This window comes from Buteo buteo, chromosome 1, assembly GCF_964188355.1.
Source record: "Buteo buteo chromosome 1, bButBut1.hap1.1, whole genome shotgun sequence".
NCBI classification, from domain to species: Eukaryota; Metazoa; Chordata; class Aves; order Accipitriformes; family Accipitridae; genus Buteo; species Buteo buteo.
The window spans coordinates 57,655,337-57,667,702 of record NC_134171.1 but is presented as its reverse complement, the minus strand read 5'-3'; the positions used below and the strand labels follow the sequence as shown (position 1 = coordinate 57,667,702).

Below are 12,366 nucleotides of genomic sequence, written 5' to 3'. Positions count from 1 at the left end.
GTTCTGTTTGTATTAATATCTCTTGACTTAAGCAGTAGAATAGCTTTGAGTTTTGGTGCTACCTGTGAAACTTAAAATAAACACTGATATGTTGCTTTGGTTTTTGTTTTTTTCTTTTTTTAGGCACCAGTGCCTGTGAATGGAGATTCTGTTTCCCCAGAAGGTACATTTTTCCCCAAATGCCATGTGATTTCTTTAATTGTTTGCTTTAAAAATTGACATAAAAACTGTCATGTTGAAAAAATGTGGGTTTGTGCATATGAGAATGATAATAGTTCTGTTCTGTCAGACTGTAATTCCTGTCCACTGTTAAATAGAACATGGGGAGAAATTCATGGATGGTTTGTGGGAGAAGATTGCTTTTGAAAAGTGTAGTCCACATAAAAAGATAAGAAGGCTGAATTTTTTTGTCACTGATCATGGAAGGCAAATGCATGACATTTATCCTTTTTCAAGGCGAAAGGTTGTTTTGCCTTAGTTTTTGTCATTCCTCACAGTAGCTACCTAATCAAATAAACAGCCCCTTCTCCTAAAAGTGACATAACCATACTTAATTTTCAAGTGTAAGTTCTAAAGACAAAATTCTGTCTTTCATTATGACTGTTTTTCATGTTAACGGAACATGTGTTTTTCGTCAAGAAAGAAGAATGCATCCTACATTTTCATTTTTGTTAACTACTTTAAAAAAAAGACTTTTTTTTCTACTGGCAGGAACTATAGAGAAGACATACGTGCTTTTTGAGATGGAGGGAGTTACAGAAACACAAAGAGAAACTTAGTCATGAGTCAAGTTCCAGATTGTTTGCAAAGTAACATCTGTGTAGTCCATGTCATGGGAAAGCAAGTTGCATTCCATTTAGCCTTATATGGCATGCCAATAAATAGCATTTATTTACTGAACTATTATATCTCAGGCCTCTGATGGACAACTGAACATAATCTGCCTGATCTTTGATGTTTTCCAGGGATGGTCACATCAGCGTTGTGACTTGTTGCAGGATTGTTTCAGCCAAACTGTTAAAGTGAAAAGATACTATTTTGAGGCTGTGGTTTACATAGGCTGGTGATAAAGCTCACCAGTATTGTTACAGGAGGGGATATAGCTGAAAGGGTAGAAGGTTGCTTTTTCAAGTGTTTGTGTCTGGCTAGTTGTATAGTACTAATGTAATTCTTGATGTGTATTTTTTTTGTTTTAGTTGATTCCTGGCACTTTTTTCCCAAGTGATCGTCAAAGTGTTCTGAAGCTGCATCATCAAATCTTAAAGCCATCCCTCTTTTGAAGACAGGCAAAAGCACTAATTGTTGGGTTCCTGTTGAAACAACTTTTCACCTTGTGTAAACCTTCTGTCATGTAAATAAACACTGACATCACAAAATGAATGTTTCCTTTCTATGTCTGTCTTTGTGCAGGGTGGAGCAGAGGGAAGAGGAGGACTTGCTTGTTTGTTTCTGAATCTCAGAAGTCCAGAATTGCTCTTATCCACTCCTGAAGTGTAGTATCAAATGAGATGGGAGATAAGGTGTTTTCAACCTTGTTGTCCAGATTTTGGAATAATCCAGCCATCAGGTGCATAGAAGACTCTGTTAATTTGTATCTTAGGGCTTGTCTGGCCACCCTTACTGTAATCTGTTTCAAGTAGACAATAATCTTTATGTAATAGGCTTAGCAGTTTACCATGTTCTTCAATATGCAACTGTGCATTGTTTCCTGAGTTGTATTCACTGTTCTGCCCAGTTGTCTTTGCATGCTTCATAGAGTTATGAGCAGAGCATACTTGTTTTAAAAAAACAAATACAACTTCACTCCAAAGAGTAATTCAACTAGGAAGGGCTAATGCTGTAACAATTGAAGTAAGGATGCATGTATGCTCTGTACTACATCCTGTTTTGATAACTTCTGTGTTCCATCACACAGGAAGGACTTTCCTTATGGAAAGCTTCCATTTTTAGAATTGTGTATGCCTGATGGCTTTTCATAGTTCCTCATTCAGTGAGACAAGATTAATAAAATGTATAGAACTGAGCTTTGTGCTTTCATGGTAAAAATATCTGCCGTTTTTTCTACTGCAGGATTATATCCGGCCTGTTGGTACCCATGGTGTTCATTAAAAACAAAACCAAAAAAAGCCAGCTGTTAAGTAGAAAGAGAGGAAATGATAATATAGACAGACAGCTTTATCCAGCTTGTTACTGAGGCCAAAGGTGAGCATTATCTGCTTTGTATGATGACTGAAACAAAAGGTTAATATTGCTGACACACAATGAAAATGGAAGATAACTGAAAAAGTTAGGCTGTGGCTTGCCATAGAGGACTAACTTTTCTTTACAAAGAATAAGTTATTAGTAAGAAAGCTTATGCCTTTGGGAATGTTTCTTTGATTTTAGGAGGTGATTTTCCTGGTCTAGAGACTTTCCTGTAGAATATTGTCTAGTGTGTAAGCACCAGTCACTTTGGACATCTCAGTTTGGGCCTCAGCACTTAGGAGTAGAGAGAGTTCTCCCATCTGCATAGAGTTTTGCATTGTTTTCTACACAGAGTTTAGGTGTGGTATGAAAAATGCAACGTAAACCTCAGATATTAAGGACTACTTTTTTTTAAGTCAAAAGATACCTTACATCCAACATACATTTACACTACTGATTTCCCATACTTTATTTTATACTTTAGAATTCTAACTATGTGCAGCATTGTACCTACAGATATAATGGCCTTTTTTTTTTTTTTAAATACAGTAAATGTTTCCCTAGTGTCTTGGGTTTTTGTGCAGCCTCTCAGTATGAGATTACTCTGGTTAGAGGTGAGCACTTGTAGGAGTGCAGAACAGCTGCTGTATTTGTCCGTTTAGTGGTACATCTAGGAGGCTTACTGTTCTGTAAAGTGCTTAGGGACAGCTGGACAATGAAGGGCACTGTGTAAAATCAAATTATCTTCCCTGTACAGTGGTCACTGCTGTCCTTATCCCCCCCCCCCTTTTTTTTTTTTTAAGACATAGAATGAAGAGCTGTATGCGTATGAAAAACAAGTATTGATTACAAACATACCCATGCTGAACTATCAAGAGTAGGTCAGAAGTTACTTCATTTTTACTTCAAATAATTTTAGTAGTGTTTTTTAATTTATAACTGTGTTGATGGCATGTGGTTAGGAATTCAGGAGAAATAAATTTCTAGATCAGATTAGACCTTGTGCAAGAAAATAACAAATAGTACTTGGGAAAGCTGAGAATTGAAGTGATTGGAAATGCCTAATACTATCATAAATTTGAAAATGTTAAAATATTTCTTCCATGTAGTATATATAAACAGATGACTGTCTTGTGTTCAGACTGCTTTCAACATGTGTTTATGCACATTTTCTAAAGATTTTTCCCAAGTGGGATTAAAAGATGTACAGTTACGTGTAGCCTTGCTGCTAAAATGTACTAAATGCTACTGACGTGGATTTCAGAAATGAAGCGTAATGAAATAGCTGTGGAGAGAATGTCTGCTAATAAGAGAATTAGGGGGATGGGGCAGAGAAACTAGAATATATTTTTCAGATCTCCTCAGGAAAAACAAAGTTGTGGAATAAACACTTTTTATTTTATTTTGGCTTTTTTCGCAGGCTGGGTCTTCTGTTTGTCTGTATTTATATGCCTATATTGTTGTATTTAAAATTGGCTTCATTGTAGTGGGAAGTTTAGTGTAGCAATGTCTACTTCTTGGTAGTTCTATGAAAAGAACTTTCATATCTGATACTAATATTGCCTGGAAAGATGTCTTGAAGAGAAATAAATATCTTCCACCCCACCCCCCCACCCCCCCTGAAATAAATCCATCTTAACTGTATTTTCTGTGTTGAATATATAATACACATATGTATATATTTCTTTTAAGGATAACTTTGCATCTCAATGTCTTCTTTTTGTCTGTTTTGGAGAGAAAGAAGAGGTTACTCCCCCCTCCCCTAACTATTTTGATCGTGAAGGTTCTTTTTACATATGTAGATCATTAACTGCTGCTCAAAGTAGTACCTTTTACTGACATGGAGTCTGCACTTCACTCCCCCCAGGCAAAAATGGGGTTTGAGTTTTTTTTATGTGGAAGTAATGTCCATTATTCTTTAAAGTGTGAAAATAAAAGGATTGTGAAAATAGCATGCTATTGTAACAGTTGTCACTGTTAGGATGTTATTTTCATGCTGTTAGTAACAACGGACATCCTCTGAAAACCCCCAGAAGAATAGAAAGTAATTCTGAATTGTGTTTGGGAGAACTGTTCATAGATGTTATGCAAGGAGAGTGCCTTACTATAACTTGCCTGTGGTTGCCACTTGTATTAATACTTGAGAGCTACAGCATGAAGCAGTCCTAAGCTGACTGAAGTATTATTTCATGCTTCTCTTTGCTTTTACTGAGATAAAATCTTTTTAATGGATTGTAGTTCAATTTCAGTCCAGTTAAAAGGCAAAAACAGTATTAAGTCAGTAGGGTACAAATTTTTTTTTCCCTGTCTTTGCTGCAAAGCTTAAGGTGATTTCTTACCAGGTTTCATAACCTGGGTTCCAGTCCCTGAGGACAAGAGATTTGGGATTTAGAGAACAAAGAGGTGAAAGTTAACTGGAAGAGAACAGAAAGAATGGAAGACAGATCTAGGAGGTTAAGGCAAATCAAAGTAATTAACAGAACATCAAACAGGAGTGACTGAAATGCTTTAAAACAATTTTGCCTAAATATTGCAGCAATATGTGACTGCTGATTTCATGGAACTGGAGATGTCAATAGGATGCATTTGCCAAGGAAGAACACTTATCTACCACACAGAAGTTGGAATTGCATCCCCTAAGTGCCTGGAAATAGTACTTTAATCTTTGCTCTCCTGAGTGGGGGAAACCAGTGGAAAGCAGCGATTGTATTTGTTGTTGCGTTGACTTTCTGGGAGTCTTTTGGGTTGTGCAGAGATGACCTGGGTGCTCAGCGATGTTGGCTGACTGATCCACACACAGTCTTTGATTTCTCACAGCTTACTGTTCTTTGCAGCAGGATACTGGATGTATGCAGCGCTCTCTTCCTGAAACTACAGGTGGGGTCTAGAGGGTAGACCAAAAAAAGCCGAGCTCGCTGCAGTAGATTGTCACTTTGTGATTATTTGTTGGCTTTGGCTAATTAATTAATTAATTGCTAATTCTTGTGGCAGAAGCTTTTAAGTGTTCTGGAGCTACAGGCAGAATTCAGATAGTGCTGCATGTTTTCTCTCATTCTCGATCTGGTAAGTTACAACTGTATCAACCTTATCAGTGATTGAATATGCTAAGTCAAAAGTAAGATTTTTGCTGGTGATTTGGTCTACTGCAAGGGTCAGAAAAGGGTTTCCTGTTGCAAGGGAAAATGCAGAAGCCAAAAAGAATTGCACTATTCTGTGCATGAAGAATATGTCTTATGTGCCAGAACACTCCTGCCTGTTAGCTTTTTTCCCTTAAAACATCCTCATAAAGTTTCTAGATTCTTCGCAGATGTCACCAAGTTTAATACTAACTTTTTTGTTTATTATCTTTGGAAGAATAATACTTGCATTACCCAGGTATTACAGCACATATGCAAATTTATGTGTTCAGTTGCACTCATTGTGGTTTGCTTCTGTATATGTATTAATGCTTGCCTGGAAATTAAGGGGTCTTTTTCAGACCTGAAGATCTGGGTTTGTGTGCAGTGTTCAGTACTAATAGATCACTGGATGGTCATGTAAGCTTCTCTTTCAGTATGAAGAGAGTATGTGTAGTCACTGAAATGGCTGCACTTTGTAGCTGTTACTAGATTTATGCTCATTTATTGGTGTGTATATCAGGACAGGGATATTGGAATGCTATGAAACTGGTTTGTCTGCTCTGTGTATCTGACTGCTGTCTGCTACTATTATACCAACTACAGGTTTGGGATTTTTCTTAGCATTTTGTATTTCACATTTGAAAACATGCTGAAGAATAAACATCTACTTGGTATCAAAAGCCTCAGTTTGGAATACGAAGAATTAACTTTAAATTCTGCTTTTCCATAGTGTACCTTGTGGGCTTGGGCAGACCATGTAATCTTTATGCTACCTGTAAAATGGGTAGAGAAGTTTCTTCTGTGAGTGGTCTTTCTACCAAATGGAGACCTGACACTTCCCCCACATTGAGAGGGGAACTCCTTCCAGTGTCTAGGAAAACGTAGGACACATTCACCTTTGTTTACAGCGAGAAGGTTAGCTATACCGACAGGCTTTCTGAAGGATGTGACTGAAAACGCAGGCTTTGCTAGCCTGCTAGTCGGACTGATCTGCCCAAGGGTTGTCTGATGGCGTAGTTACCTTAAGAGTGAAAAGAGCATTAATGGTGGTGAAAGTTCAAGGTGTAAATTGGCATCTTCATCCTTGTGAGTTCTGCAGAAGACTAGACTCTGTTCTTAAGCAGTTCTTTCAAGTCCCCTGATGGCCTATGTGTGGTGTTTCTGGAGTGCAGAAAAGCCAATTTCAAAGTGTAACTCTTGACCACCTGGGAGTTCTGATCATGTTAACTCTTACATCATAGGAGGCCTAGGAACAAAGCTGGTTTAAGAGTCGAAGTGAAAATATCCTGCTAGTTCATGCTATTTAGAAGACCTGCTATGTGGTAAAAAATCATGTCTAGATGAGCGGGATTTGGCAGCCTGCTCTCCCTGGAGAGCTGTGACGAGAGGGAAGGCACAGTCAGGTGAGGACAAAATTCCCCTGACACACTGAAATTTACTTCTTGTCTCATTATTGCCTTGCTTTGACTAGATTATTTATTCCTTGTATGTGATTATTTGGGAATCAAGAATTTAGGAATTCCTAGCCCTTTACTTGGGCAGTTTTCTGACTCGGACAAACCCCATAAACCTTTATCTCTCTCTCTTTCGCTTTTTGCCTGTTTAAATAGGGACAGTATGTGTTTATGTTACAGTAATGTTGTGGGCATTAGTTGCTTAAAAACTTTAAACATCAAGGAAGCCTTATTACTAACAGATGTCTCTCTACCATGTAGGTTGGCAGCACAAAGTTTCTAAGTGTTCAGACGAGGAGTTTTGGAATCCTGTCAAACTTTCTATAGCTCTGTGGGTGTGTAAGGGAAATCCTGCAAGAGAAAAGGAGTCAGGGTAAGAGCAGGGCAGCTGAGCAAGGGTCATTGTGAAGTGTGTATGAAAAGAAAGTTGTAGCTGGCTGTGCAGCTAACTGGGAGAACAAGAAGGGAATGAGGGGACCCAAATGTGGGAAAGGAAATGGCATCTCCTATCTTAATACGAGGGGAGATTTGAAATTCATGTTTCTGTAGACCTAAGTATCTACAGAACATCTTTGTTATCTACAAATCATGTAAAGGTGTTGCTCCCCGATTATGTTAATCTGCTTTGTAAAAGTAGCTCTCTGATTCACTTAGCTCTCTATCTTGAGCTGGAATGGTTTGTGGGACCTCCAACTGAAATGCAAATTAGCCTTAGATGTTTCTCCTTAATGCACACTTCTTGGAAAAAGTGACACAATTCTTGAAAATATCATAATGATGTTTCTGTGACGTGCAAGCTCTCTGTTATATACGTAGTATAGCTAATCTGAATCATACCAATATGCTTATGGTCTGCCTGAAAGTGTAATGTATGCAAGTTGCACAGCATGTGATATTTTTCACTGAATGTGTGATCTGGTGATCTCATGTAAAAACAAAAGTTATTTTTTCAGAGAAGGGAGAAAAATGCGGGGCGAGAGAAGTGCCCTTTACCAGGAAGGGACCAAGCAAGTTGTAGCAGTTAATGAACATATGCACACCAGCTCCTAACTTAAAAGCCTAATCCCTTTCTAAATATAGGTTTATTAAAATAAGTTTAGCAAAAATTGTTTCTTTATGATGTTTAGTTGCATAGTGAATAGAGGTAGCTGACTCATTTCCAGTTCTCTTCTGTAATAATCAGTTTTTGCTTTCTGAATGTTCAAATTGTAAATTTTTCCTATTTAAAAATGCCTATTTTAAAATTCTTCATTTTGAAACAATGTTGCCTTGAAGTCTTCTGAACTATCAAATGATATAGCGTATCCATAGAAATGAAATGCGCATTCCCTATAACAACTAGGAAGCTATTTTTTTCTGATTTTAAAGATGCTATTTTTCAGAGTATGAATAATGAAAAAAACTCATTTTGCAGCCATAACCATTTTCTGCATCTATTAGAACTTGTTGCAATCATGATCAGAGAGCATTGTAGTATGTACGTTGAAATATATATAGCACCTCAAAGAGCTAACACTCTGAATAGGAAAACAGGTAAGAGATGGGAGAAGAATTAAATGCTATTCCTGTTCTGTTAGTGAGAGAACTTGAGCAGTGAACATTAGTGGGTTACTTGGGGACAGTGGCTGATATGTGAAGGTGGTGAACTCTACAGAGATTTATCCTGACCTCTCAACCTCTATACTGTGTAATACCACGGTGTTATTGTTTGACAAACAGTTATATAATATATGGAGCAATGGTGGCTGCTTGTAACACAAAACAGTCATGTAAGCAGGACTAAAGTTTAAGTGATAAATTTATCATACCCTAAGTAGTAAAAATGTAGGATGCTGGGACCTTAGATCCATGCTGTTGTGTTTTAATGTCTTGTTGGTCCATGTACCACATGTTGCTGAGGCCCACAAAAGGAAACCTTGTGTTCACAAAGGAGATAAAAGTAAACCAAGTGTGACTCACCTTCAAGGAAGTACTTTTCCCTGGCCTAAAACCTATCTATTCTGTCCTTTTGCCAGCTGAATCCTAGAGCTTCCATGAACAACACCAACCAACATGTATTTTGCTAATGTGCAACCAAACTGTGAAGAGTTACTGCCTTCCAGGAGTTAAGCTAGCATCACTTGAATTGTTTTTGCAAACCCTCTGAGCTGGCATTTGGAAATTACTGACCTGCACTATGTTACTATAAAACACTTTTACAGCATTGACAGAGAACTGTCACCTTACACCTGGTGCCAGGGGTAGGAGGTTAAAATCCTATATTACATGAAGAAACTTCTGCATCTAATGCAGACCTACTGAGGTCTTGTCTTTCTTCTTACTTCCAATCTTGTCATGTTGATGAAAGTGTAAACTAGAGGCAATTCCTTTGGCAGGGTGACTGAAAATATTTGTGTGATGGGACTGTAGCCATTTAAGTTGAACTATTCATACAGTCCCAATAATTAACTATATTTGTTAGTAGTTTTCCATTAATGGTGTAGGAGTCTGTATATTTGGCTTTTTATTTAAGCTGATGATATTTGTTTCAGTAAAAGTGTGGTGTTCCGACCATATGGTCCAATGTTAACATGTTTAATGCCAGCAGCAGAATATTTACATTAAAGGACAGGGAGCCAAGTTAAACTCAATTGCAACTTTATTAACTGGATTACAGTATTATCAGCAAAAACCAGCTGTGATAATCAATTGAGTGATCTCTTGCTTTTTTTCCTCTTTAATTTTCCAAACACACTGAGGCAGATCTGCCTTTGCTGGAAGCTGTGCTCTAAGTACTATCTTAAGTCCTAGTGCAGCAGTGTAGAGTGGGTTCCAACAGGTGTTCCACTTGGACCTGAAACCCTTGAGAGGGAAGGATAGGAAGGTAAGCATATCCAGGATTTTATTCCATAGTCCCTCCCTCTTGTTAGGGGACTAGAAGGTGTTATGTGCTTTCTTTCGGCAATGCACGATTTAGCTATGTTAAATTAAGCAGCAGTTCTGGAAGAGAGATTTTACAGGTAAGACTGAGACAGTTGAGTAGATTGTCCCCAAAATGCTGTGGATGCAAAATATCTCACTGTAGCAAATGCCTCATGAGGTTTCCACCTCTCAGATCAGGCTTGCAAAGATTTGCAGTTTTGATTGTGTAGCTGAACCAAGGGCATTTTGATAGAAATGGCTAAAGGAGGGATAACTGGACTGAACAAGTCAGCAGATTTGAGGAAGTGGTAACTCTGAGCAAGGCATGGCGTGAACGGTTAGTGGTGGATGTCTCTTCTGCTCTGTTGCTGCTAGGGGGAATGGTCTGTTCATAGATAGTGTCAGAACTGGGACTGCAGTGCAGGAATAAAATCTCTGTGCTTCATTTTAAACAGTAATGAATAACTTGTTGCCTAGTGGAGTCACAGCTAGTGGTAGGATGATACGACCATGAAGCTCAGAATTTGAGTAAGCATTCAGCCTTCAAAAAAACCCCCAAAACCAAACTCATAACAACAACCTCAAACCCTGGATGTTCATCATGCCAGTTTGGAAAGAGGATGAGAAAAGTCTTTCTTTTTACAGTTCCCCTTTCCATCTGAAAAAGAGAACCATCTGAAGAGCACAAAAAGGAGAAGTTCAACGACACTTTTCTGGTTTGTTTGTTGGCAAACAGTAGGTAATTTTTTTCTTCTTCTTCTTTCTTTTTTTCCCCTTCCCTTTTCCCTTCCAAAGTTGTTAATTCTAGTTAGGCCGATCCAGATGATCTTGGAGAGGGCTGACAGGGAGTTGGCATCATAGTATGATCCAGTCACAAGTGATTTCTGCAGAAGATGGGCCTTCGGCACCCCATGTATATTTTGTATGCAATATGGCTGCCCTCAGAGGAGTTCTGCCTTTTTGTTGAGACAAGAAGGCAGCAGAAGGGGTACACAGTAGAGAGTGAAAAGCTGAGGAACTTACACAGAGGAAAAATTGATCTGTCACGTGGGATTAGGCAGCAATAGAGCTGTAGACTGTTTTCTCCTTGCTGAGCTTGAGCTGGTGTTTCTGAGGCTGGGGATGGTGGGTGTTCAGGCAAGGTGGGGTCTCGTGCACTTATTTTTGGAGAGCACCGATTTGTAGGAGGGAGTGTTGGAACTGGAGTTGTCTAGGTGCTCAAGGTGAGAGGAGGCGATATGCACTATGGACGTAATATACATGAAAACGAGAGAGAGATTAGGATTCTAAAATGACTGTGGACGTGAAAGAAATAAGTGGATTTTTGAGGGATCTTTTTTCCCACCTTGTGTGTTACTGCTCTAATTTTATACTTGTGAGTGGGAGCAAATGAAAGAGATCCCTCTTTCCCTTGTTTGTTTCTCAGTGCCCATCAGCTTTTCTCTATCACTTGGCAAAACCCTGTGACACACGCTTTGACCACAGCAGCTTGTTTCTCATTCTGAGAATACGGTCAGACTGTGGTGATGCTTAGAAAGGGGTTATACAGATGGTAGCCTCAACTTCCCCAGTTATTTTAGGCCCCAGCCACTTCTGAAAGGAGGATGAGCTTAGGGGGAACAGCTGATTCATTCACTTCTTAAAGCCATCAACATCTCAAACCATCTTGTGTTATTTTCCTAGTTAGAGTGTCTTCTTAAGAAAAGATCTTGTACAATGCAGGCACTGACCCAAGAAGGAAAACAGTAGTTGGAAATGTCAGGAGGAACAGAAGTACTTCCATGTTTGCAGAAACTTTTAACATTTGGTCATGCATTTACCATGGTTTTCCAATTTTTTTTTAATGTTTTTTTTCCTGTATTCAGTAACTTTGTCCAATTCCTTGTAACAAGTTAGAACAGACAATGGTTTTTTCATTAAGGCGATCACATGTTGAAGTTGGTTGGGAAGCATAGTTCAGTGGTGCAGGCAAATGAAAAGAAGCTCAAACGTTAAGAAAATATGTTTGGGAGGAGGGAGCTGCATAAAGATTAAGTTAAAATGAAAACATTATCCAAAACAAACAGTGGGCTTAGGTCTGAGTTAATTTTTCCTCCTGAAGTAGTTGGAAAATTGTGTCTTGCATTCCAGATCCCAAATTTAAAGTGCAGTCATGTTTTGTGAAACTGAAGACTTATTACAGATGTTGATTTCTGTATGTGATGTAGTGGTTATGGCAAGTTGCAGATTTACAGCATAAGGACTTTTGAGTTTTATTGCAGACTGAGTCATTTACCGACCTTTGCGTGACTCTTGGTTAAACACCTACATACGGAGGTTGATCCTGAGCATTGAGTAATGGCTGCAGCTTCCCTGGGCTCCCCTTGAGCTTGGCTGAGACCCACACGGAGAGGGGCAGGGGTGGCTGCCCTTGCAGGCTGCCTTGTAACGCCCGGCGTCCCGCACTTCTGCCTGCCATCAGCAGGGGTAGCTAAGCTGCTGCCTTCTCCGGCAGTCCTCTTCCTTCCCTTTCCTCGCCCTTCCTTGCCTGGCAGAAGAGGCCAAGAGTGTAACCACAGCGCTTCACCCCCTCGCTGCCTGCACTGGGACAGGGACAGGAAAGGGGAAGTGGTGCAGTGTGTCAGCTCGGAGGGCTGCTTTCCTGGAACCACGCTGCTTCCTATGGAGGTGTGCGTGGAGGTGGGAGTTACTGTCGTTGCTTCCCCCTC

At 39.3% G+C, this 12,366-nt stretch overlaps 1 protein-coding gene across 1 annotated transcript in view; it reads left to right on the top strand.

Moving 5' to 3' along the window:
- PPA2 (inorganic pyrophosphatase 2) overlaps positions 1-1,380 on the top strand; it is a 38,749-nt gene extending 37,369 nt beyond the window's left edge. The window contains exons 11-12 of the mRNA XM_075032321.1: positions 124-163; positions 1,197-1,380. Of these exons, the coding sequence (XP_074888422.1) occupies positions 124-163; positions 1,197-1,225 (69 nt within the window). The 3' untranslated portion in view covers positions 1,226-1,380. The remainder of the gene's footprint in view (positions 1-123; positions 164-1,196) is intronic.
- The last annotated feature ends 10,986 nt before the right edge of the window (positions 1,381-12,366 follow it).